Genomic DNA, 27,936 nt, shown 5'->3' with positions numbered 1-27,936 from the left:
TAACTATCAGAACAAGAATCGAGTAATTAAAGACAGATTTTATTGAAGGTGACATAAAGTTTCACATATAACATAGACGGATAGACAGGCAGCCTAAGAAGATTAATTATTATACCAGTTGTCTATTATTAAAAGAAAAGCATATACGTCTAAGACTACCGTCTTGGTTAATTCAAGAAACCTTTGGCCTTCAAGCTCTCAACCGTCTCTCTGATCGCTTCATCAAGAGGTGTGAACTCAAGGCCGAGGTCTATCAGTCTCTTGGCTGCATCTTTGCAAGGTACCAGGCCTGGTTGAGTTTCCCCCGAAAACCTGAGAGATCAGCAAATTAATTAGACACCGTTCTCATAAATTCATAACTTGGAAATAACATGCTTCAAATTGGTTTAAGACGGAACAAAGGATGAATTCAGGGAAGCAAACCTGTGAATGGGATACTCAGGGAATAGTTCAGATACTTTGGCAGCAAAGTCGCCGAACTGGTAGATGCCATTAGTACAAAGATACCTTCCAGAAGCAGAAGGGGTCTCAAAGAGCAAGACATGGGCCCTTGCGACATCCTTCACATGAACCGCCCCTAGCCAATGATACTCCTGTGACTCTTCCGATCCCTGTAACAGTTGCAGCAATACAGCAGAACTCGCATTCAAGCCAGGCTGCAGTAGTGGCCCTAGACATGTGGCTGGGTTTATTGCAACCACGTCTAAGCCGTGCTTTTTAGAGAACTCCCAGGCCGCCTTCTCTGCCAGTGTCTTTGATACCGGATACCATTTCTGCACATTAATACAGATTTCCGGTCAGCATTTGCAATACGTATCATATAGAGGTGATCATGGGCCGGGCCGGGCCGGGTTTGGGCCGGGCCCAAGCATTAAATTAAGCCCAAGTGTGCGGGTCGGGCCGGGTCGGGCTACAAGTGCGGGCCTATTTTGTCGGCCCAAACCCGGCCCATGCGGGCTTAAGCGGGCTTTCGGGCCGATTCGGGCCAATTCGGGCTAAATATTTTTTCTCTTAAAATAAGTTTAGAAATCCCCTTTTGAAGTTATAATACTTTGTGTATTTGTTGTCAAAAATTTCGTATAGAATTGTCTGATTTTTTTCGAGTATTGCAATTAAGAAGTAGTAACCTAATGTAGCTTTTATGATATTGCTTGAGGTGACTTATACAAACTAAATGCACAATTTTTAGTAGTGTAATAATATATTTTAGTGCGGTCTTTCACCTTTGTATGTTGTTGTTGTAATTTTGTAATTGATTTGATATTTGTTTTTCTTTAGGCTCAAAAACATTGACTTAGCACGCCGATAATGGTAAATAATTTATCGGCACTAATATGATACAAAATCATTAGCTCATTTTTTATCATATAAATACTGGTGAAGGAAAATAGTAAGCCTTATCAAACTAATACATGTAAACAAGTTATTACGGCTTATTTACAATACAACAATTGATTGGTTAATTATTTTACTTAATGCTTATTAACATTCTTAAATTATACATATTTATAAATTTTGCATATGTTCGGGCCGGGCCGGGCAAAATTCGGAGCAGTAAAGGTGGCCCAAACCCGGCCCTATTATATTGAATCGGGCCATGGGCTTCGGGCCGTGGGCTTTTCGGGCCTAAAATCGAGGCCCAAGCCCGGGAAAAAATCGGGCTGGGCCGGGTCGGGCTAGCGGGCCTGGGCCATATGATCAGCTCTAGTATCATATACTCCCTCCGTCTCGGTCAATTGTTGTCCTTTGGTTTTGGCACAAAGACCAAGGAGAGGGGAGGAGGCCAATTGTAAGATGATAACTGAAGCAAATTGAGTTTGAAAGATGAAATTGTTCATCAAATGCAATCCTAAAATAGAAAGGACAACAACTGACTAACTGAGATACCCTAAAATGGAAAAGGACGACAAATGACCGGGACAGAGGGAATAATTAACATACACTTCTAGTAAAGGCTAAATGCTCGTCCGTACTGCCTAGGGAACTTGATAGTTATGTCACTTAAACTAGTGCAGTCGGACAAATTTTAGTTGTTTCGGTAAAGGTCAATCACAATCGAATCATGTTTGGGTCATGTCGATTCAGGATTAGTCAGTTTTGCCAGGTTTACCTATTATCCTCTTCGTTTCAGCATTAGCTAAACTATTCTATTTAGGGTGTCCTGATCTTTCATTTACCTTTATATTTTGAAAACGTTTTTCAAAAGCAACATCATCATTAAAAAAACATTTTTTTAGGCACCGAGGAAAGCTCCTTATCCGATATAACAGACACTCAGAAAACAACTCAAGCATCAAATCCATTATAACTCAAATATAAAGCAATCTCCCTTTTTAATCAACAACACGTAATACTCCCACATTACCCATGTGCAATCCCAACAACTTAAAAGAAACTAACAATCATCATAGTCCCTACTAAACTAAACCTACACTATCGACCGGGTCTACCTTACTAAAACTCGTCGTATGAAACACGTAAACTATTCACGACAACAGACTAATATTGCATACAATTAGTCTTGCTGAAGACGGGTCGGAGCAAGTGACGGATAATGCCACTCACAAAACGGATAGGGGGGACAAGGTGGGGGCACCCCATGTGCTTCCCTCTCTCCTCTATTTGGGTCATTTGTGAGGGAAAATGGTATCCGTCACTCCAAAGTGACGGATACGTGCCGTCACAAATGAGATTTTGTGTATTGCATATAGGACATGTCTTCAAATTAAATGCCAAATTCGTATTTGTATATCTACATATAGAGGTGGCAAACAGGTTAGTCTGGTTGGGTCATATTGGGTCAGCCTACTCTTTCTGGTTGAGTAGAATTCGGGTAGGGTCATTGACTGTCGGGCCTGGTTCATTGACCCGAAAATGACCCGACCCGAAACAACCTGACCCGCTTGACCCGAAACAGATTCGACCAACAGACCCGAAACCCGAAATGACCCGTCCCGACCCGAATTAAATCGAAATCAATGAGAGACTCGAACTTACCCGACCCGAATTGGTCTGACCCGAACCCGACTCGTTGACCCGTTTTGCAAGGTCTAGCAAGTGGGAAGGGATTGTGAGACGTCATAAGCTTATGACCGTCACAAGCAAGACGGATTGTTTGTATATAGAGGTGGCAAACAGGTCTGTCGGATTGGGTCATATCGGGTCAGCCTACTACCCTTTTTGGTCGAGTAGAGTTCGGGTAGGGTCATTGACTGCCGGGCCTAGTTCGGGTCAATGATTATCGGTCGATTTCAGTTTGCAATATTCTCAGGTTATGTCGGGTCATGTTTGCTCGGGTTTGAGTCGGGTCAGACTTGTCAACTCTATCTATATACTCCCTCTGTCCCCGGTCATTTGTTGTCCTTTTTCATATTAGAGTGGTCTCAGTCAATTGTTATCTTTTCTATTTTAAGAATAAATTTAAAGAGTAATTTGATCATTTATACTCAATTTTTTCTACTTGTCATTTAGTAATTGGTCTCTTCCTCTTTCTTTGGTCTTTTTGCCAAAATCAAAGCACGACAATTAACCAAAACGAAGGGAGTACATAGAATATTCAAATACAATTTACATACTCCCTCCGTTCCGGTCATTTGTTGTCATTTGGTTTTGGCACAAAGACCAAGAAAAGAGGATAGAGCCAATTACTAAATGACATGTGGACCAAATTGAGTGTGAATGACCAAAGTGTTCATCAAATGCATTCCTAATATAGAAAGGACAACAAATGACTGAGACACCCAAAATGAAAAAAGACAACAAATGACCGGGATGGAGGGAGTATAATCTTAGAAATACGATTAATTTAATAATGTGTTTTAAAACGAACTAAGTGTATTAGAGCACGCATTAGAAAAACCGATGAAAAGACGGTCTTTACCTGTCGAGAAATACAGTAATCAACATCAGTCCAAGACGACTCATCAAACGGCAAACCACTCCAACCAGGATTCGGAACCATAGCACTAATCGACGACGTGATAACCACGCGCTTAACCCCAAACTTTCTAGAAGCTTCAAGAACATTCAACGTCCCCTTAACAGCAGGGTCCATAATCTCAGCCTGTGGGTCCTCAGGATCCTCAAGACTACACGGTGACGCCACGTGAAAAACACCGACACATCCCTCAACAGCACGTGAGACAGCGTCGTAGTCGAGGATGTCAGCGTGGAAGACGCGGATGACGGTCGAGGAGGTGGAGAGGGAGAGGAGGTGAGCGGGGGAGGAGGAAGGGTGGATGGAACAGTGGAGGGTTGAGTAGTTGTTGGATTCGAGTAAGGTTTTAACGAGCCATGTTCCTATAAACCCGTTTGCACCTGTAATGCAAATTGCGGGTTTTGATGATGACATTGTTGGTTGGTTGGTGATATGATTATGTGATATAATTATCGTAATTACTTTTTCATATACGCGATGTGATTGAGTTTATATAGAGAACCAGATTATTATGATTATGATTATGGGAATTGGGAAGGTTGTTCGAAAGACGGAATTTTGAATGTCTTGTTGTGTAGATACGAATTTGATTAGGATAAGGAAACAGACAATGACAATACAATGATTTTACTACTGTTACGTTTTCTGCTCGGATTACATTTGTTTCAAAATCGTCAAAAAGCTGTGTGCCTGTGTCCTACCCCTAACCCAATTGTAACTAGAGCTGGCCAACAGCACGGTTGACCCGACCCGCGATTTTAGACATTTTGGCCTGGTCTAGAGCTGATCAAGTGGCCCAAGCCCATTGGCCCTACCCGGCCCGGCCCGGTTTTTTGAAGGGCTTGGACCTTTAGTTTTGGCCCAAAAAAGCCCATGGGCCGGCCTAAAAAGGCCCAAAATATTTTGGGGCCGGGTTTGGGCCAAATTTTGGCCCGGCCCGGCCCATATTTATTAATAATGAATATTTTTTCTAATATAGGGTCGGGGTCGTGCTGCCTAAAAGACGGTGCGAAACCGTATTTAACTAGCTTCAACCCGGTTTTTTTTTTTTTTTTTTTTTTTTTTTTTTTTTTTTTTTTTTGAGATACACTTTATTTCTTTACTAGATACACCTCTTATTCACATACATTTTATAACATATGTAGATACACTTTTTCCACCCTAAAATTCTAAATGCACTTTTACACTTTTTTTTTACACTAATTTTTTTGGGAGTTTTAAGACTACTCCGAGTTACATTTCATAGTATTTGCGGATACACTTTATATTATTAGCGGATACACTTTATGGAAATTGCAACAAGTTTTAACTCTAACTCTTGGATACGTTTTATATTTTTTGCGGATACATTTTATATTTTTGGCGGATACACATGACAATAAAGCTAGATACAAATCTTTCAAACCCAGATACACATGTCATTGTCGGATACTTAATACACATGATATAACTACTAGATACACATGTATCCCGCAGTAATACCATGTGTATCCGGGCCGATATTATGTGTATCTAGGTGGTATTTTGCGTATCCACCGCCACCGCCGCTACCACTTTACCTGCACAACCAGCAAATTTTACAGAGAATACATACAGTGATATATAGTACTCCAACATTATGCAGAAGAGAAATCAAACTCTTAACATTAGGCAAAAGACATTTCAAACATGCACAAAATCCCATCTTCTTGTTCGTCTTACAAACACACAATCATTTTTCCAATATAATACCATCATTTGTCCAATACCCACTAAAAAGTTCGACCTCGAACAACATAAAACACCATAAAACTAGCATTTATCAATCCATCAGCTGTTGATCTCGAAATCCCGAATATTTATTATAGAATACCCAATATTCCATTTATTATCTCAAAAAACTTAATCAGCTCAAACCCACCTTCCTTATTCCATTATCCCAGCTTCTTAACATCAAAATCGGATCTTTTTAACTATTACTCACTAATTGTTACCACACTGACCACCATTGCCACCAAATAACACCACACAACACCACACGAGTCATTTACTCACCTCCATAGTCAAACACTCAATCCGTGAAACCTGCCGCGCACCACCACCGTCATAGCCGCCTCAGATCCACCACCTCTGACACTCAGTGCGCCATTTCTGACCGGGGATAACATAATCTTGTTCGAAATACTCCGACGAGAACCCCGGCGTACTTGATTTTTTGAAAATAGTCTTTATTTGTTAATATTATCTAATTTGACATCCAGATCTAATAAAATGAAGTTAAATTTCAAAAGCTTTACTACGCCGACGAAGTTGCTCGGAATTATAGAGGTGGAAAATGGTCTTCATCGACGGCCTAGTCTCATCGCCGACAAATTGATGGGTCAAATACCCGAACTCCGGTGACTCAGGCAGAAAATAGACTCGTCGGTAGGGCGAGATAACATCTGACAGTGAAGGTTTCCAGTACTCCGGTGCCGGCATTAGTTGACGGCGACTTGGTTTGCCTGAGTTCCGGTGGTCGTCGGCGGAGTAGGTTGAGTGGGGGAGGAGGAGATAAATTGGGAGGGGTGATTAGAAATTGAAGGCATGTGAAATGGCAGTGAGGAGAATAAGTGTGGTCCGTTGAGTTTTATGTTGACTTGAGTATTATAGGCTAGTTCGTAAGTTCGCACCGAACTTTAGGTTCGCACAGGATCCTATTTCATAAAACCTATTAAAGTAGCGTTAAAGTTATACCCAACTCTTTACAAACTCAAGTATATTTTTTTAGATTTATAAAACAAAGTATATATAACATAAATCATATCTAATAATGCATGATTAAGCATTCTAAAGTGGCGATTTTTGTCATTATTTTATTTTAGAGAGCAATTCATATGCATTTCATCATATTTTGTGCAATTTTATACACTATGTATGTTTTAAAAGTCGTAACTAAAGGTATTACGCTAATTATTTCCTAGGGTAAGTCGTAAATTTTAGGGCCTGAAAAAGCCCATTTAGGCCCAAAAGCCCGCATTAGCCCATAAGGGCCGGTTTTGGGCTTGCTAAATAAGCCCACGCATCTGGCCCGACCCAACCCGGCCCACACAAATGGGCCGCTTTTGTTAGAAAGGCAGGCCCAAGCCCGCATTGGCCCGGCCCATTATCACCTCTAGCTTGGTCCAATCAGCCCTTAAGTAGGCCCGCCGTTGGCCTGGGCCGCCGTTGGCCTGGGCCTTGCTTAGGTCCTAAATTTCTAGCCTAGCCCGCCATTTTAGCACAAACAAAGGCAAGGCCCGCGAGCCCAAAGCCCGCCTAAAACAGATCACGGGCCTAGCACGGATTATATCTCCCACAGTTCGGCCCGCCTCACTCACGGCCCGCCTAAAACAGATCACCCAAAAGTTATCCGATAAATTGTCGACCTTAAAATGGCAAAACCCCAAATGACCCATTTGCCAGATCTACCGAACAACCAAATCCTAAAAGTCAATATTTTGCACGGATGCAAAGAAATCATCCCGTCACCACAAAAACTCCATATGATATGAACACATACTTAACCACCATAGCCAACAAACTAAGAAACCACAAACAAATCACACAACTCCATGCACATATCATCCTCAATTCCCTTCATCTTTCAAGTTTCTGGGTTTCCTTACTCATCACACAATGCACGCGTCTCAATGCACCTCCGTCATACACTCGTCTCATCTTCAATTCCACCCCATTTCCTTCCGTCTACCTCTACACTTGTATGCTCAAATACTTCACCCAATTAGGCGCATTCGACGAGGTTTTACCGCTTTTTCGAACAATGCGACGAAACGGGGTATCGCCCGATGCGTTCGTGTACCCGATACTGATCAAATCAGCTGGAAAAGATGGCGTTTTATTACATGGGCATGTTGTGAAATTGGGTTTTGGATGTGATCGTATTGTTAGGAATGCTGTGATGGACTGTTATGTAAAATGTGGGCAGATTGAGATTGCACGGAAGGTGTTCGATGAAATGTCTGAGAGAGCAGTTGCAGATTGGAATGTTATGGTTTCTGGGTATTGGAGGTGGGGGTTAAGGGATGAGGATTGTGAGTTGTTTAGGGTAATGCCTGAGAGGAATGTGATTTCTTGGACGTGTATGGTTACCGGGTTTTCGAAGGTGAAGGATTTGGAGAGTGCGAGATGGTATTTTGATAGGATGCCGAGTAAGAGTGTTGTGTCGTGGAATGCTATGCTTTCCGGGTATGCGCAGAATGGGTACGAGGAAGAGACGTTGGGATTGTTTCGTGTAATGTTGGTGGATAGTGGGATTGAGCCAGTTGAGAGGACTTGGGTTACTATCATTTCAGCGTGTTCGTCGAGGGGTGATCCTTGCCTTGCAGAGTCTCTTGTGGAAATGCTGGAGGAAAGAAAGGTTAATGTTAACTCGTTTATTCAGACCGCTCTTCTTGATATGTATGCGAAATGTGGAAACTTATTGGCTGCTCGAAATAGTTTTGAGAGTTTAGGAGTTAGGAAAAATGTGTATGCTTGGAATGTTATGATTTCAGCTTATGCTCGGGTTGGAGATCTAGTTTCAGCGCGAGAGTTATTTGACAAGATGCCTGAAAGAAACGTAATTTCATGGAACTCGATGATTGCTGGGTACGCTCAAAACGGACAGTCTCCTCAGGCTATTGAACTATTTAACCAAATGGTTAGGACGGAATGGACAAAACCCGATGAGGTGACAATGGTCAGTGTTCTATCAGCTTGTGGACATCTTGGAGCGTTGGAATTGGGAAATTGGGTGGTGGGTTTGATTTCCAAGACGACGACTAAACTTAGTTTATCAGGGTACAATGCTATGATATTCATGTACTCGAAATGTGGGAACATGAATGACGCGTTAAGGATCTTCGACCAATTAGACGAAAGAGATGTGGTCTCGTACAACACGTTAATTTCAGGATTTGCAGCTCATGGGTATGGAAATGAAGCTATTGAACTTGTGTACAGAATGCAGGAAGAAGGCCTTGCGCCAGATCGTGTAACATATATAGGCGCCCTAACTGCGTGTAGTCATGGAGGGTTGTTAGAAATAGGTCGGGAAGTATTTGAATCGATTGATTATCCATCAGTTGACCATTATGCCTGTATGGTCGACCTTTTGGGCCGTGCAGGTAAGCTTGATGAAGCGTTGACATTGATCCAGAAGATGCCGATGGAGCCCCATGCTGGGGTTTACGGGTCTCTTCTGAATGCCAGTCGAGTTCACAAAAAAGTTGAAATTGCAGAACATGCTGCTGAGAGGCTTTTTATGCTTGAACCAGAAAATTCCGGGAATTATGTATTGCTATCAAACGTTTATGCTTTGTCGGGCAGGTGGAAAGATGTCGAGAGGATTAGAAAAGTTATGCAAGAAAGGGGACTGCGGAAAGGAACGGGATGGAGTTTGGTGGAATACGGTGGCAAAATGCATAAATTTATAGCCGGAGATAGAGCCCATGAAAGATCAGAAGATATATACAGGGTTTTATCAGAGATAAAGCGGAAAATGAGAGAGTCGGGGTATCTAGAAGACAAGGATTGTGCGCTGATAGACACCGAGGATGAAGAGAAAGAGGACATGGTAGGGGCCCACAGTGAGAAATTGGCTATTAGCTTCGCCCTTCTGGTTAGTGAGCCTGGAACTGTTATTAGGGTGGTGAAGAACTTGAGGGTGTGTTCAGACTGTCATAAAGCGATAAAGATGATCTCGAAATTGATGGGAAGAGAGATCATTGTGAGAGATAATAACAGGTTCCATTGCTTCAAGGATGGGCGTTGCTCTTGCCATGACTATTGGTAAGATAATGAGGATGTCATCCACCATTATTCGCATAGATTACGACAGTTTGATGACAAGGGTTCCAGAATGACAATTTTGACACTAACGAGTTTCAGAACCAAGGTCAATTATTTTACCCGTTAATGCACACGGCAATGAGCACCATACTTTTTTTTTTTTTTTTTTGTTTGCTGTTATTACTACTACTGTCCCTACTTCCACCAGCAGCAGCACTCGAACAGTCGAACCCCTAACCTGTGGCAAAGGTAAAGCTGTGAAGCTTTTAACCAACAGGCTACAGGGAGTGTCAGCACTCGAAAAATAGAAGTATCAATTTGATGTTTCTGTTTCCTGAAAACTACTTTTGAAAAATTAAGCTTAAAAAATACTCATTTAAGCAAACTAGGCTGCTCTAAGTTTAGTCCAGACAACTATAGTCCTAAAGGAAGAGATTCAGCCATATGATTGATAAAATTGGCGATATAAGTTCATTGCTACTGGGACTTTATCGTCTGTAAGAATATTAAATTAACATGCCCAATTAAAATACACCTTGAATATTTAACATGAAGTTTTATTTTGAAATATTATGATGATAAACAAATTTTGTTCGAGAAAATTTTGTTATTTATTTGGTTATCAACGCAATAGATGGTACGTAATTGCAAATATTATCACATAGCATTTCGGACTACTGACTACTGTGCAGTTCGCCAGTTCATATAAGAAAACAAGCCAGGAAAGCTTCTGCCTCAGTATGATTCTAGATTGCAGATCGGAAAACAAAAAACAAAATTCGAAAATGCTACATGTACACAGACAGACAGACATACAGCCAAAGTCTCAGGCTATGCACATTCATTGGTCGTGCCCTGTTAGAAAAATAAATCCATCTAGTCATACCGCAAACTGGAAGTCCCATGGCTTTCTGCCCTAAAAACTAAAAACTACAGTATTTATCAAAAAACAAATGGACACATACTGAAGAGTCTGAAACAATGAAAGATGATTAAGAACTGAAGACTAAAGAAAATAACGCAAAGCACGTCTGTATTAGAGGTCAACTCTCGCTAACAAATTGAGAAATTAAAGATCCAAGTCAATAGAGAAATCTAATACCGTTAATTCAAGCAGATTACTCCAGACTTTGTTTTGACTGGGAGCGTGAATAGAAGTTTTCTATTCAACCTTGTTGCAATTAATACAAGTCCTTCAAACTCGAGATCTCTTGGTACTGCAGCCAGGGCACTTGTACTGCTTTATATGTTCAGCTTTAGCAGGCGTGATTTTTACACATTTGCCATGGAACCATTTCTCGCACACATCGCAGCAAATCCAAAATTCATCTTGGGCATAATTGTCCCCACATGCCCCGCAGAGAGTTCCAGCCTGTTCGTCATCTTCCTCTTCCTCATCCCCACTTTCTTCTTCCATGGGTAATATTGGCATCTTCACTGCTTTACTGTGGTTCTCTGGCTGTCTTGGCTGTGGATATAGCAAGAGAAGACGGATCAGAAAAGGCAAGGGCAACAAGTAAAAAGATTTTCAGCGAACATTTGAAGAACACAAACTATAACATGAGACTGTCTCATAAAAAGATTATCACAAGAGCGAACAATATATGGGGTCGTTAATTTGCTGGTTTTGTTTTTTAGTTTGGTTGGGAATCTAGTTGAACTAGGTTGGTGACAGCTAATATGATATGAGGCGGTCTCACATTATATTTATGAGACCATTTTATAGAAGCTAATTGTGGAAATGATATAGAGGAATGTTGCAACCTTTCCAGAAGATTTATTTTTGCTGCTGCTGTTGTGAGGGCCAGAATGGTCTTTGGGTTGCTTTACATTTCCGGTCAGAACTTCAAAGACTGATGGCAAATCATTAATCATCTGAAATAACTTCTTCCTGAAACCATTAAAAGAAAAAAAAAACGTCAGTTCGGAACAGCAATGTAGTTCAGAACAGAATCTAAGAAACCAAAGAACCACGACAGACTGATAACACTCATAATAGCTTGCACTCATCTAGAGTTCTAGACCAATCAATGGCATTGCTCAAATCAGAACCTAAAAAAATTGCAACAATAGGCTAGAAACGTTATGGCCAAGGCCTCAAAAATTTGGAACAAATGCATTATGTAATGTTTGGAACCCAGTGACCGTACACAAATGCAATTAATGTTCCAGCTCGATCTCACAATGCATATTCTGATCCAACTCTAGTACTATAATAAGATTTATTGTTATGGTCTCGTTTGAGAAAAATAAACCAATAGAAGGCCAAGCCGTCTATCAACCAATGAAAAGCTTACCAGCATGAGCAATTATTTGATGAGCTATAAATTTATGGGAGGCTGGTTTTCAGACCATGTAACCCAGTGACCGTACACAAATGCAAATAACACTAAAATACAAATTCAAAGCACCTCTATTTTTCACATTTTGAACTAAAAGAGATGTATTAGACTAAACAGAACTGACCCAAAGTGGAGACTATAAAAAAGGGACATTCACTATTCAAATGACACCCATGTATTCTTCACTTTAAGGACGGCTGATAGGCTGTAACAAAGCCTATAGAGTATCAGACAAGCAAGTAAGTAAATAATCACTTACAAGCTACAGACGCACCTAACTCATTTACCTCTTATATGTTGAAGCCTCAAAGCTAATTACAAAAAATTTACACGATTACCTCAGTCCCAACTGATTTATCTATACTACAATAACTAACCTAATAACAAACAGGCCTAAGTTAAGAAGCAAAAATCCATGATTCTATAGAAATGAATGGAAAAGCATGACATACAAGTAAGCACGGCAACATAGATGCTAAAAATAGAGGTCAACTCAAATTCAAAATATAAACAAACCTTGGACTGTGCAAGCAAGCGTGTGCACACACGCACACGCATAAGCACAAACTACATATGCATACAGACCTTTAAAATGAGTAGAAATTCTGTAAATTTTTATTTGATAATTTTCATTGTCACCAGTGCTAAACATGTTACTTGCACAGATCTACAACCGAATTCATAGCACTCTCAGAAAAATGGATACATATACAGCTAACTACTGTGCATAGCATAACACCTAAAATCATATATACCTTTCATTCTTGTTGAAACCAAAACGAGCTCCAAAATAAAATGCTACAGAAAGTAGCCATGAGTCACTGTGAACAGCAACTAGTGATAGCCAATCCTTTTCCTGCATGCCATCCCTAGCAAAATTGATGCCCAATGCAGGCTCAGGAAGCTCGGGAGGGACCTCTTCGACAGGTAAATTGACTTCCCATGTCTCAGTTGGAAGTCCATACAGACATAAATTTTCTTTCTCTGGAAATCAAAGATATCAAATAATCAGTAGACAGCTAAATTACTACTCTCAATTTCAACATCAAAGCTCAATCAACTACCCTTCAGTACATTACTACTTGATCAAAAAGATTGGGTTATTGTATCCAACAGAATGTATTGAACAAAATGGCTAACAACCGATCAGAAACAATACCTCTATCAGAATTACCAAAGACGGTTCTTGTGATGAATTCGGGTTAAAAACTTGGATGACCAAGACAAGAAAAAATATAAGCATATAACCTTGAAATAAAAATGAAGACCAAAAAAGAAATGCCACCCCCGAACCGGCTCATCAAGCAAGTTCTAGCCAAGTTGAAATTAATTGAAGTGAAATGTTAGTAGGTAGGTCACAGAAATTCATAAAAGTTGCCATATAAAACAGAATCATTAAACAGCAATTCACAAACCAATAGAGGATGTCCACCAAGTATTGCCCGTGCAGCTTACTGTAAAAGGCTAAACTAGATGTATCCAGACACGATATGCTTCCTCTTCTTAAGAAATTTTATCATTACTATATTCCTTGACAGGCAAGACCCAGACATACAGAATGGCTGTAGCTTCACATCGTTGGGATTTCGAGAAATGACATGGACTACAAAATAAAGTCCAGTTCATGCATAGCAATTTTTATGCACAGACATTTTTTGTCCATAAATTTTTGATCAATGATAAAAAACGGCAGCAAGGGCTAGTACAAAAGCTGCCAAAACAGTTGGCCACTGTAAGTTAAAGAACAATTCCATTCACTCCATACAATGAAGTTACGAAATGAAACATTGAATGTTTACAATCCAAATATAGGTGAACAACCAAACATAATCTTTTAAGGCAAAAACATTATAAATAAGATCTTGAAGGCAATTGAGCACCAATCAATTATCTTATACGGTCTCCTCTCCCAACAAACAAACTAACATGGTAGTTACTACAAACCACTAATCCTTGCTTCACACACAAATTAAAGAATATCAAGATTTGAGCAAATTCACACACCGGATGCTGAGACATAAAGTGGCAAGGCACTAATATCTGTTGTATAAAGCTATCCACATCCTTTCAATAGTGAATGTATTTCAATCAGGACTACATTTCTCAAATAGTTACGTTGAATTAAATAGATATTGTCCAACTTGGATAAAACCTCAACGGCTCAACCTATTCACAGGTAGTACGGAACCATGGCAGAATAGAGCCATTGAGTAAGGAGCTAACACAAAGAAGATATACTAAAGAGCAAACTATGTGATACACTCAGCCTCCCTCTCCACTATGTGAAACTAAGTTAAATTGAATGAGACATTAATTTACGATCCGAAATATTATGAGAACCAAGTATCCAAGTAATAATATCCACAATCATAAAATAGAGACACAGCTCACATATGAAATCACAGTTTGATATTTAAACACATAAAAATGACGCGGCCTTACTTGTGCATTTGAAACAACAGAGTGTGTCTCCATGAGACTGATGAAAATTATGTTGAAATTTGCAACAACCAACACCACTCCAAGGATAACAAAGATGAAGATATGTACCAAGCAAATCCACTTTATCAATATAGCGTCTTATCAAACTAGGTGCAGTGTTCAATTTTGATAATTGCCAAGGCTATAGAAGTCATTTTGTCCATCTGTGGATCTACTAGCTCATAATTATCATAAAAAGTTCAACGTATCTTATACTATGAATCAGTCAATGCCAATGTAGAGCATACATGTGTCCTAAACAGAGCTGACCAAGGTAACTGTGCAAGAACATCCAGTAAACGAATTCAATAATTGGTTCTAGCAATTGAGCTTTATCAAGTCCGACACATCCATCAAAAGAGCAGTGACAGTCAAAAAGACCCTTAATACAGTCAGAATTGATTCACTAACTCTAACAAATCAACCATTTCGTAAAAAACTTGACTCGGTCATGTATACTACTTTATAAATAGCACCAAGAACTCCTAATTAGTCAGACATTCTCTCAAGTGCAATCGACGCCAGGGTCATAAAAATACACATCAAACCAAGATATAGAACAGAACACTACAACGTTCCTTACTTGTATACCAACTACTTTTAACCATTCTCTACCTGTCATTGAAACTGGCATTGACTGTTCCAATGACCATTCATGTTAGCCGACCTCGAATCATTTCGGAATTAAACTCTAGTGTCATTACCAAATTACAGTACTACTGTAGTACATCACATTTACAACGGAATTACGGCAATGCAGCAACAATTAAAAAATGTCATCCATTAGCAAAATTGCACAATTACGTATATAGCGCTTCTCAGTTGTCACTAGGTTAGTATATGGAAATGTAAAATCGAAGACGGCGGAACGAAAAAACTAAGCATAATAAACAAGATAACAAAGCTAATTACGCAGACTTACCAGGATCACATTGCTGATAAAATTTGTCAACGTCTGCACAACACCAAACAAAAAAATCATCAAAAAAATACAAATAAAAATACAGTAAAAACGTGAAAATACATAAATTACAAGAAATTAAGATTAAAAAAAACAGCAGACCGATTGTAAGAGCTTTGATTAAACCAATGCGACGTCCTTTGAAATCATTGAAAACTTCTTCAACTGTTCTTGGTGTACTCAGAGATAATCCTTCCATTTTCCCCTCTTCTTCCCTATAATTCGCCGAAAATTTAAATTTGCGTGTTAAAAAATTTAACGACGTTAAAAAAATTCGAATATGTTTGTTTGGTACTGAATTGAGAGGTGAATTTGTGCGGAAATGAGGACGATTATGAGGAAATTGAAAGTATGAGAGTAAAATTAGGGTTTAGAAGAAAGAAATGCGGAAAATAGATTGAGAAAATGGAGGGAAATTGAAGGATTGAATTGAAAGTTAGGGTTTTGAAATTAGGGGTTTTCTGTTTCTCTCTCTAATCGATTTCTTCTATTTTACCCAGTTTATGCGTACTTGTTGCGTTATGGGGTTTTGGTGGTTTGTTTTTGCTGTTTTGAAAATTTCAGGAAATTTTAGCGCAGTTTTTTTCAATTTGGGGGATTGTGCGGCTCGTCTTTTCTGCAATTTTGCAGTGGCCAAGTGATATCGTCTCAGCTATTAGTTGAACCCAGGACTTCTCAACTCCTACATTTCTGCAAGCTTCAAGGTTTAACCCGGTTATCACTGTACTAACACCACTTGGTTTAACCTTTAAGCTTAACTATGTTAAAGTCTTGTATCGCCGAGGTTTAGCCTCCAAACAGCTGAACTTTCTAACTGAGGCTTTATAGGACCCTGAATCTGCTTTAAAACTTGATCTGAACAATAAAGATGTCAGCCGTGAGCTTCATTTGGTGGTTGACGATTTAGCGCTAAATCTTAATGGAAAGCGTGTTGCTTTACCCTTTGATCCTCTTGCCTCAACCAAGAAAGGTAATAAACCGTTTCGGAATTATGGCGTAGGAGACAACTATGTACCTCCTTGTGAAGCAGAAAAAGAGTCTAGTATTGCAGCACCGTCTATGACCACTGATCTGCCTTGTGGTAATAGCTCAGCGGTGATGGACTTCATTAATGAACTGTCTGTACCAGTCGAAGTTGACGGTAATTCTGACCCTATTCCCTTCTTTAACACTACTTCGGAACCTACTCAATTCATTTTCTCCAACAAAAAGCACACTCATAACAAGTTACATCTTTCGACTCATGACTATAATAATTTGATGCTCGGGAAAATATTGACTTTTACCGCCCCAGATTTGAGGCTATATTCAAGGTCTGTCCCCTTACTCCCAAAACTTCTACTCAGCCGGGAACCCTCCATAATAATATGTCATGGGAAGCAGCAGTTCCCACCTCTGTTCCTTTGTCAGAGACAAGCCAGCCAAGGGAAACAGCAACTCCCTCTGTCGGTCCGGCCCCGGAGGAAAGTCATCAAGACGCTAATTTAGGGTCAGGTGAAAATGTTAAGTTGGCGCATGAGGAGGTTAGAATAAGAAGAATCGCCTCTCTTCGGGTTCTTCTTATGTTATGAAGGTTTATATGGTTGAATTTAAATTTGAAGCAGTTGGAGTCGGATTTACCTTCAATTCCGATATCAAAAATAATTTATAAAGTATCCAAATTAAGTAGTATAATTAGGGTGTCTGTCTCAAGGATTGCGGAGGCTTACACGATAATTTGATTGGGTCTTAGTCTAGTCAAATAAAGAGGGAGATTGATTGAATACTAGCAACTAATCTTAAACTAAAGCAAGCTGATGGGGCATATTCTGCACCGCTGACCAAGTCAACATATTGAGCAAAGTCAAGGGTACCCACAGCAAAGTCAACGACTTAGACAGCCTAGCCGAGCCGAGCCCATCATCGGCTGTCACTTGGTCTCGGCCGCGGCCAACAATAGCGGGGCACATATCCGCGTACTCATATCCAAGACCCTCGGCGAGCCTGCCACAGGTCCATCAGCCGAGGGTACAACGGTCTTTCCACCTGATAGCCACATGGCCACTTGGCCACTACGTGACAAAAGGTGAATGCCTATAAATACTCCTCAACCTTCATTGAGGAAAGGATCCACAAATTGACCTAATAACCACTATTCACCTGGTAATATCTTCCTTATCTCTCTACAATACACTCTTAGCCAAGTTACAACAACTTCTCTCTAAGTTTACTGACTTGAGCGTCGGAGTGAGTACGCTCGGCCAAAGCCGAGCCCTCAGTTTGTTCATCGTTTCAGGAGACCGCAAGGAGGATTCAAGCAAAGACATCATTCTACGGGCTACGAGTGGTAACAAATATCTGCTCTGGAATTACACCCGGAACAATTGGCGCCGTCTGTGGGGAGCGCACTAGAAGCTAGTCACAATTCATTCCCAAACAACAAAAACAAAAACACAAAAACCCACCCAAAAAGCTACGAAGATGTCAAAACAACAAGTAGTCGTGACCGACGAAACCGAGCTACCCCAGGATGATACATTTCACCATTCTGGAGTATTGCAACCCTCCACCGGCGGAGTAATCCAACCGGAATTCGGAATGCCGATAACACCGGACACACCGCCGCCCGTCAACCAGGTCACCATCATGGGACAGGTGGTTGACGTTGCAAAATCAAGACACTCCCGAACCTAATGGGAGTGCACCAAAGACACACAGCACGCCGACACGAGCGACGGAAGCCATCCAGAGACCAGGGGCCAGGGCGTGACTCCAAGAAACTTGAACGAAGCACTGGGAGAGGCAGACCTTATCAAGACGCCGGAGGAGCCCAAAGTGGTCGCGGTGAACATAAGTCTTTCTCGCACTCGGGAGAGGACACCGCCGCAGCAACATCGACGAGGCACACCCCGGAGAACCGTGGCCCGACTCGGGAGAGTCGGAGAAGAAGCCCAAGTCGGAGAAGGAGTCCTTCCCGCTACGAGGAGAGAAGCCGGACTAGGAATGTGAGGAGTCGGTCGCCGCGTGTCATTCGGCACGTGGTCAAACACCCCTCGGTGACTATGTCCTAGACACCGCCGTGCCACCTAAGTCAAGGTTGCCGGCGCTCACGTACAAAGGAGATAGTGACCCAACCGACCACGTCGAGGCCTTTGAGTCTCATATGTCGGTATGGGAGCAGCCTGATGAAGTCTGGTGCCGGGTCTTCCCAACGACTCTGCATGGGATGGCTCAGAGTTGGTACAAGGGGCTTCCTGACGGCTCGATATATTGTTTCGCCGACCTAAAGGACGCCTTCTTAGCCCAGTACTCTTGTAACAAAAGGAGGGCCGTAGAGACATCGGACCTCCTAACTATCAAACAGGAGGAAGGCGAGTCTCTACGGGCCTATGTGAAGAGGTTCGACGGCAGGGTACAGCAGATTCGGGAAATCAACCCCGAATTGGCGGCTTTCGCACTGATGAAGGGCCTCCCAAAGGGAAGTTTAAAAGACGAGCTCATCAAGCACGGGGGCCTGGGCCTAGACGCCGCGAGGAAGATGGCCGACCAGGCCATCAAGGTGGAAGATTACCACAAGACCTGGGTAGGCACCAGCGAGGCCGAGCCCTCAGAAAGGAAAAGCCGTCGGGATGACAGCCCGGATGAGAAACGCCGTGACAATAACAGGTCACGATCCGATGAGAAACGCCGTGACAATAACAGGTCACGGTCTGATAGATCCGCCAAGAAACAGGACTCGGCAGGCGCCGGGGGGAGTTCGGGGATGTTTTACCAAAGGCATTACCATGACAAAACCCCTCTGGTCGCATCGGCCGCCCAGGTCTTCGCCCTGAGCCGAAGCGAGGGCCAGAAGTGGGAACGGCCTCCCAAGCCAAAAGGAGACGGTGACTCGAGCCAGTACTGCGAGTACCACGGTAGCACCGGCCACCTCACTGACAACTGCCGGCATCTGAAGAATGCTATCGAAGAGCTAATCCGGAAGGGAAGCCTCGACAAGTATGTGGCCAAAGGCCAGAAGACCGACACCAGCGGCTCTGACAAGAAATCCGTTTTTCAACGGATAGGAGTGATCAATGTGGTCATCGGGGGAAACGAGAACGGCGGGTCGGCACATGGGCACAAACGGCACCTAAACGAGTCATATCGGGCCATCAACTTTGTGCCCAACACGGCAATCCGCCCGACATTCCCGATATGACTATCGGGAGGAGGGACTACGAGGGAGTCATCGCCCCTCACAGCGACCCACTCGTAGTCAACTTGGACATATCCAACCACCTGGTGAAGAGGTGCCTGATTGACACAGGCGCCTACACAAACATTATGTTCAGGGAGTGCTTCCTTAGCCTCGGTCTAAGGGTGAGGGACTTGAGCCCCTGTACCAATCCACTGTACAGCTTCTCCGGGGCTGGCCTGGTACCCCTGGGCTCAATCAGATTACCGGTAATGTTCGGTGAGGGGAATGCGGCTAAGAATGTCTTAGCCGAGTTCGTAGTGATTGACGGCTCGTCCGCCTACAACGTTCTCATAGGCCGGGTCACTCTAAGTGATACCGACGCAGTAATGTCCATCCGGGCCCTCACACTGGTGTACGTCTCGGACCGGGGGGAAGCGCATAAGCTCGTCTCCAAGGACGAGAAGGACGAGATAGTCAACGTCCAGATATCTGCCAGAGGATGCAACATGCAATCCCTCAAAGTGGCGAAGCAAGCGGAGAGGGGGAGGAGCTCGTCTTCAAAGCGGGAGGGCGACCTCATGGATGCGACCGACGGCTGACAGGGGAGGAGTGCCTCTAGGGAGGCATTAGGAAACTGGTAGACCTTGTATAGCGGCGGAGGTGTCCAAAACAGTTGTGGGCACCCCGACGCATGTTCATATTTAATGTAAAGTCGACCAAGTCTTCCATAAAGATGTCCATTTTCCCCATAAGTCACTAGCATGAAGAAAGACACCGACGCCGTCTCATACTGTCGATTGGACAAGAGCGGCAGTCGTTGTGAAGAACCGACGCCGTCTCATACTGTCGATTGGACAAGAGCGGCAGTCGTTGTGAAGAACCGACGCCGTCTCATACTTGTCGATTGACAAGAGCGGCGATCGTTAGAAGAACCGACGCCGTCTCATACTGTCGATTGGACAAGAGCGGCAGTCGTTGTGAAGAACCGACGCCGTCTCATACTGTCGATTGGACAAGAGCGGCAGTCGTTGTGAAGAACCGACGCCGTCTCATACTGTCGATTGGACAAGAGCGGCAGTCGTTGTGAAGAAATGTAGCGCTGTGGCAGTCACCCCAAATAGTAGACGCTTCGGCATTCACTTAAAGTGGTAGACGCCGCGTAACACGCTATCCAGACGCCAGCTCACACTGTCATAGACAAGAGCGGTGGCCCCCATGAAGAAATGTAGCGCTGTGGCAGTCACTCCAAATAGTAGACGCTTCGGCAGTCACTTAAAGTGGTAGACGCCGCGTAACACGCTATCCGGACGCCGACTCATACTGTCGTATCGACAAGAGCGGCGGTCCCCATCAGAAAGCAGATGCCGCGACAGTCGCGGCTAGCATGATTGATAAACAAATCAAAATGCCTTAAAAGCGTTAACAGTTGAGATGCACACTCTAAACTGCCCCGGCCAAGCCAAGGCGGAAATAAAAGAGACTCAATTAAAAACGTGAGGGGACAAACTCAGACAAACAAAAAGGAGGTAAAAACCTCGGCCATGCCGAAGGCAAAAGGAACGAACTCTTATTAATAATAAACAGTTTACAGGCAAAAAGAATGCAAACGACGGCCGTCCCCCTCGGAGAAAGGCAAAGCACAACCTACCAAAGTTGTACAAAATACAAGGAAAGAAAAGCAAAAATTACAAATATCATTTGAAGCACCAAAAGATGGCAGGGGGGAAGGTCTAAGTAATTGGCTCCCGAACAGCCGAAACAGATCTGCTGTAAACTTGTTCTCATCAAGCAGCCCATGGTGTTAGTGAGGAGCTGAAGCTATCAGGGACGCCGGGAGAACCTGGTGACGACCGCCGCTTCCCTATGTCTGTCGCTGCTCATCATCGGCAGCGGTAGCCGCATCTTCTTCAACAGGCATCCCGGCAGCTTTTCTGGCAGCCTCCGCTTTGGCCTCAGCGTCGTCAGCAGCCCTCATTCTCTCGGCTTCCTCTTTGGCCGCCTTAGCCTTCTCAGCAAGAGCTGCTCTCTCCGCGGCCACCTCCTTCTAAATCTTCGCCCTCGCCGCCTCCTTGGCCTTCTCCACCGCCTCCTTCTCCTTGGCCTCGAGCTTGTCCTCAAGCAGCTCGTCATATTTGCCCCACGGGAAGGAACCATCAAGAGGGAAAAGCTCCCCGATTGTTTCCCTAGCAGCTCCTTCGGCCAAGTCCCGGAATTCAGCGCACAGGTTGGGGAGCATGACGGTTTGGAGCATCTCAAGGTCCTCCTCCTTTTGCTTGATGATGGCCTCTTTGCTCCGGACCACCTCCGCCTGGGCCTTAAACAAGCCCCTGAACTCGTTCTTCTGCTGGAGATAGAGGTCGGCCTGCCCCTGAACAAGGTTGCACTTCACCTGCAACTTCGCAGCTTCGGCTGCCGCAGCCTCGCTCTTGGCTCTCTCAGCAAGGACCTCCTTTTCAGCGTCCTCCCTGAGCTTTCTCTCAGCCAAGAGCGCCTTCTCAGCATCTCCCCTAAGCTTCCGCTCATTAAGGAGATCCAGCTTCGCCGACACAGCCACCCGCTTAGTGACATTGCGCTCATGAACAACGCGAGCCACGGTCTTCTCCTGCTCCTTAAGACGAGCACCGGTAGCCACGTTCCACCTTGCCAACTCCCTAATTAGCTTAGTGCCTTCCTCTATAAGCTGGGAGACGGAAGGCCTCTGGGATGAAGGGACGGTAGTAGCAATTTGACCACCAGCCTGCGGCTGGGAGGAGGAAGCCTTCTGGGATGAAGGATTGACGGTGACGCTTTGATCACCAACCTGCGCAGAGGACCCCCCCAACTGCTGCCCAACGACGGCAGAACCCGACTGCGGTTGGTCTGCAAAAATTTAATAAAGACATCAGTATCAACGTGTATCGACATATCAGAAAGCCCGGCTAGATTTTAAGTCACGGGATAGATAGGTACCATGCTTGGCCTTCTTGGCCGGAGGAGGCACCTCCTCGCCGGCGGTAGAGGCTGTCTTCTTCCTCTTACGAATAAGGGGAGATCCCTCCGCATCAGAGTCCCCCTCATCAGGAATATCAACAATCTCCACCTTCTTAGGGGAGGGGATAGGAGGTTGAACCGGGGACGATGCCGTCTTCCGCGTCCGACGCACTACACCGCTAACGACCCTCGCTTGAGCCTCCTCCACGCTCAGGCCTTTCACCCTTTGTTCCAAAAGATCACTCGGCGACTTCCTGCGGTCATGGGTTAAAGCCTTGGGATGTAAGTTAGCAACGGTCCCATCTTTGTGCAGCCCCATTCTCCGGAGAAGATTCTCAGACAAGTCCTTTCCAAAGTGATCTGCGAAAGAAACAACGCAAGAGTTAAGGTAAGAGAAATAAATCGGAGCTCGAGGAACAAGAGCGTTAAGAGCGGCGATGGGCCTCACACCGACCCCACTCACCCTGTGCTAGGGCCGGTATGAGGCCGACATGGCAGAGCGGCTCATCCTGGAGGATGATCTGCGTCGGGGGAATCCATCTTTTCGGCACCCCACTCTTGTCCACCTCAAAGAGCCTCGGGGCCACCTCTCATCCTCTTTGAGATAGACGCTGGCATCCATTTTGAGCTTCTTCCGGAAACCCATCTATCGTGCTCCGCCCGAGTCTCACACCGCAAGTTAACTCGGTCTTTGGAAGGAGCATGGAAGCGGATAGTCATCCGGCACCTTAACGTACACCCACCGGCTTGCGCCCGATCCTTGCAAGAAGGAGGTTTGTCGACGAGAGACATAACCCGACTCTTTCGCACACTTTGTACCATCCGACGCGGCCAGAGAATGGTTTGAGACAGTGAAGCCGGCGGAATAAATTCACCGTTGGGGCCTCTCCCTTGAAGAGACAGAGCCAGACAAAGCCAATTATGGTCCTCGTAGCCAACGGGTGCAGTTGTGCAACGGCAACGTTCATGGCTCTAATAATGGCCATAACGTACCCATTCAGCGGAAACCGGAGCCCATACTCCAAATGCTGCATATACACGCCAGTATGGCCCGGTGGAGGGCAACAGACGGCCTGACCCTACTCAGGGATAACAATTTTGTATCCCCTACCAAAGAAAAAATGGCCCTCGAAAAATTTGTCGCCTGAACAACTGGCGAGCTTATGAGTCCAAGCACGGTCAAGATGGACCTTACAAGCGTCGCCGTGATCCAGGACGTACTGCCTCCCTTCATTAGGACGAGGCCTCTCCACTTCATCACCAAAATCATCACCAAAATCACCATAGGAATCAGAGTCCTCCCATTCCTCAAGAATTTGAGGATCAATTTCAGGAGAAGGAGACCTAGGGCCCCCCGACGCGGGTTTACTAGGTCCAGCATCAACAGAAGACATTTTCGCAATAATCTAACGAAATAAAGAATATTTGTTTGATTACCTTGAAGAAATACACTCGCCGGATCGAAGACCGAAGATTGGAAGAAAAGAAAGCCCTTGAAAGTTTAGAGAGATGAAGATTTTGGGAGAAAATTTTCGAAAAATTTGAAGAAATGAAAGTAATGGCCAAAATCACGGAGTAAACTGCCCTATTTATAGGGAAAAGCCCATGAAGAAGGGCCAATCAGGGCACAGCCCATGAAGCGTCAACCAATCAGCGAACAGACACGTGTCAGACATGCAACCACGGAATGTCAATCGTTGCAACAGTTAAATGTCAATCAATGCTACAGTTACCAAGCGTATTCAACACGCCCATTCACATCTCTTCGCCTGTTCATCTCCCTCAACAAATTCCTAGGTACCGCTATCCGCCGGCCACATGATCGACCAAGCCGGGAAGCACGGCCGGGGCAATCAAAAATAACCCAGACTCTCACCCTGGTCTCGGCCAGCGTCACATTCTTTCCCACATCGGATACCCTTTACGCATCCATGTGGAGGGGGGATATGGCACGGCCTAACAAGAACCACGCCGATGCAACAGAAGAAGCCGATACCAGAAATTTTGCAAAATACTTACGCAGAATATACGCTCAACACACATCGGAGCCCATACCACGGCATAGACTACGCTGGGGGCAAATTGATGGGGCATATTCTGCACCGCTGACCAAGTCAACATATTGAGCAAAGTCAAGGGTACCCACAAAGAAAGTCAACGACTTAGACAACCCTTAGCCGACGGAGCCCATCGGCTGTCACTGGGTCTCGGCCGGCCAACAACTAAGCCGGGCACATATCCGCGTACTCATATCCAAGACCCTCGGCGAGCCTGCCACAGGTCCATCAGCCGAGGGTACAACGGTCTTTCCACCTGATAGCCACATGGCCACTTGGCCACTACGTGACAAAAGGTGAATGCCTATAAATACTCCTCAACCTTCATTGAGGAAAGGATCCACAAATTGACCTAATAACCACTATTCACCTGGTAATATCTTCCTTATCTCTCTACAATACACTCTTAGCCAAGTTACAACAACTTCTCTCTAAGTTTACTGACTTGAGCGTCGGAGTGAGTACGCTCGGCCAAAGCCGAGCCCTCAGTTTGTTCATCGTTTCAGGAGACCGCAAGGAGGATTCAAGCAAAGACATCATTCTACGGGCTACGAGTGGTAACAAATATCTGCTCTGGAATTACACCCGGAACACAAGCAATTAATAAGATGTGTAAACAATTGATTTGAGAACTAAGATAGTCGGGTTCCCCTAAGCAAGGCAAGTTAACAATGGGTGTCAAATGGTTTCTGGGTAAATGTTAGTGAAAAAAGTGAGCTAATTTCTTAAAGTCGTCTTAAGACGGACACAAAATCTTCATTAAGCATCCCATCCCATCATAAAAATGCTATCAAGCAACCACATAAACTCTCATTCATAAGGAAGCTAAGCAAACTTTGTAGAAAAGCATGAACTCTCATAGACACACTTCAACAAACACCTTATATGCATGATTATAAACACTAACATTATCACCCAAAAACATGTATTAACAACCCATTTTATTACCTTAAACCTCCACTTAGGTTTCCCCTAAACCCTAGTGGATGACTACTCACACATGCTAACAAAGCAAATGTAAACAATTGAACAAAAGTAAACAAACATAGCAATAAACATTTTATAAAGATGAACAATTACTAAGTAATAAAAGGAAATGTAAACTATTGAATAAACAAAGCAAAAAAAAAAAAAAAATTATACCAACAATTAGGAAAGATTGCAACTTTGATTGAATTAAGGAAGAAATTCTTCAATATCTTCAAAATACAACCCAATAACTAAATGTAAACAATTGATATTAACTACGGAGTATTACTAAGCTAATTTTGCTAAATAATCAATGTTGATTAAGAAAAGATTAGTGCTTTGATTAAGGAAAGATTGCATAAAATTAAGGGAAAGTTTTAGATCTAGGGTTATGTCTACAAATGATTAAGGGAGGGGGTATTTAGGGCATTAGTAATAGATGAACCTCCATGAGGTTTGTTCTCATGCTACATAAGCTAATATACAAACCCATCTATCTACAAACCTCATCCCAACGATAGGTAAACCTTCTCAAAGTTTATAACGTGGCCCACACTATTATTCATCCTCTCACACACTCTCTCTACAAACCATCATACAATCTAGTAACCCTTCTTAACTACAAACCTCAACACCTATGTCTAGCAATAGAAAGTTTGTAGACAAACCTCAAAAATAGAGGACATGTCATCTTACAAACCCTTGACAAACCTTCTATTGCTAGTGCCCTTATAGGTTACACCTAAATTAGGTTTGAAATACAAGGAAGGGTAAAATGCGGAAATGGGGTCCCTATAACAACCCGTCTCGCCACCGTCGTAACACAACCCCAATAAGATGAGATGTGTACTTTGGGCCCATTATTTATCCTCACTTAAGCCCAAAAGCACGAGGTTTTGTTACTAAGTGGTGGATGAAAGCCCTTTGATGTAAATCCGGGTACCAAATCGGTGTGAATTTTAGACACGAAAAGGCCTGATTTGGTGAAGTATTGTGAGTGATATTTTTGGTGTTTTATGAGTTTAAATTGCAGCGGAAAATGTTAAGTAAAATGGATATGGATTAGCTAAGAAACCTCGCAAGATAACTCAACTAAAACTGAAATCTCCAACCAAGACCACACAGGAACAAGGAGGGAAACAAAGGATATTTCAACCAAGAACACAGAGTAAACAAGGCTGAAATAAGGCGCCAACCTCGCAAGGAAGACAAGAACACTCACAAGCGTTCAAAGTTTGAGAAAAAAATCTCTACACTTGGGTTTATATTTCTGAAAATTGGATCATTACAAATGAGGTATTTTGCCCCTTATATAGCCTAGGATGTACTTGGGCTCCAAGGCAGCATTAAATGCTAAAAAGCATTTCCTAGGTGCTTATTCAAAGTCCTTGATTTTGTAGAAAATAATGCTAGACTTTGTAGAAAACTAGGTGATGAAAACTAGAAGAGAAAAACTAGGTGCATCCTCTTCCTTGGGCGGCACTACTTGGACCATACGGTTCTTAGTGCGTTCCCACGCGGGTCTCGTATTCTTGAGTCGAGATCATGCATACTTCTTGTCCCTTGTTCGTGCCAATCCACGATTGATGTGCTAAAATTGATGGGCTTGGGTTCGACCCATTCTTGCTGCCCATATGACCTCCTGATTCGAGTACTACCTCGCCCAATGTGTCGATATTCGTATCAACTCGCACCAATCAAACTAGAACCGTTCATGTTATCAAACCTCCTTAAGCCTTTATTAACTATAAATAAGAAAAACAAGCTACTCAATTATTTATAAACTGGTCTTGAATTTTATGATGCGTGGTCATTTATTAATCGTCTCGCCACCCGCATCATATCACAATTCTCTTATTTTCCCGATGTGGAACAACTTTACTCTCAACTCTTGGGGTGTTGCAGTCCCAGCCGGTGGACCGGCTGCCGGTGGCCTGACCGGCTGGGAGTCCTCTGTAAGGAATTGAGTTGGAAAAATGTCATCAGGTGTGTCTGGCCGGTGGACCGGCTGCCAGTGGTCCACCAGTTGGGAGTCCTCTTGACTTTTCCTTTTTCTCTTTGACTTTTGTGCTTCAACATGTATTCCCAGCCGGTCGGCCGGCTGCCGGTGCCTTGCGCGGCTGGGAGTTCCATGTAAGTTCGTTAAACCCTTCCTTCTCCTTGTGCTTCCAGCCGGGCGACCGGCTACCGGTGGCCTAACCAGCTGGGAGTTCTCTGCAAGTTCTCCCTTTTTCCTTGAATTTTCACAATTTCTTTTTATCATAAATATTAGT

At 43.5% G+C, this 27,936-nt stretch overlaps 3 protein-coding genes across 3 annotated transcripts; 1 reads left to right on the top strand and 2 right to left on the bottom strand.

Moving 5' to 3' along the window:
- Positions 1–23: 23 nt before the first annotated feature.
- LOC141599085 (phenylacetaldehyde reductase) lies at positions 24–4,625 on the bottom strand. The gene is made up of 3 exons (XM_074418986.1): positions 3,881–4,625; positions 424–773; positions 24–312 (listed from the first exon to the last, which is right to left on the bottom strand). Exons 1-3 carry the CDS (start codon positions 4,349–4,351, stop codon positions 168–170), a joined length of 966 nt encoding a protein of 321 aa, XP_074275087.1. The 5' UTR covers positions 4,352–4,625; the 3' UTR covers positions 24–167.
- Positions 4,626–7,350: 2,725 nt separating this feature from the next.
- On the top strand, positions 7,351–10,373 carry LOC141599083 (pentatricopeptide repeat-containing protein At1g14470). Its single transcript, XM_074418984.1, has one exon. It carries the CDS (start codon positions 7,404–7,406, stop codon positions 9,729–9,731), a length of 2,328 nt encoding a protein of 775 aa, XP_074275085.1. The 5' UTR covers positions 7,351–7,403; the 3' UTR covers positions 9,732–10,373.
- A 298-nt stretch (positions 10,374–10,671) lies between these two features.
- On the bottom strand, positions 10,672–16,120 carry LOC141599084 (PHD finger protein ALFIN-LIKE 7-like). The gene is made up of 5 exons (XM_074418985.1): positions 15,614–16,120; positions 15,473–15,505; positions 12,825–13,053; positions 11,492–11,618; positions 10,672–11,195 (listed from the first exon to the last, which is right to left on the bottom strand). Exons 1-5 carry the CDS (start codon positions 15,708–15,710, stop codon positions 10,923–10,925), a joined length of 759 nt encoding a protein of 252 aa, XP_074275086.1. The 5' UTR covers positions 15,711–16,120; the 3' UTR covers positions 10,672–10,922.
- Between the last annotated feature and the right edge of the window lie 11,816 nt (positions 16,121–27,936).

Source organism: Silene latifolia, chromosome 9, assembly GCF_048544455.1.
Source record: "Silene latifolia isolate original U9 population chromosome 9, ASM4854445v1, whole genome shotgun sequence".
Lineage (NCBI taxonomy): Eukaryota > Viridiplantae > Streptophyta > Magnoliopsida > Caryophyllales > Caryophyllaceae > Silene > Silene latifolia.
Note: the sequence above shows the minus strand (reverse complement) of the source record. Positions and strands in the feature narration are given on the sequence as shown.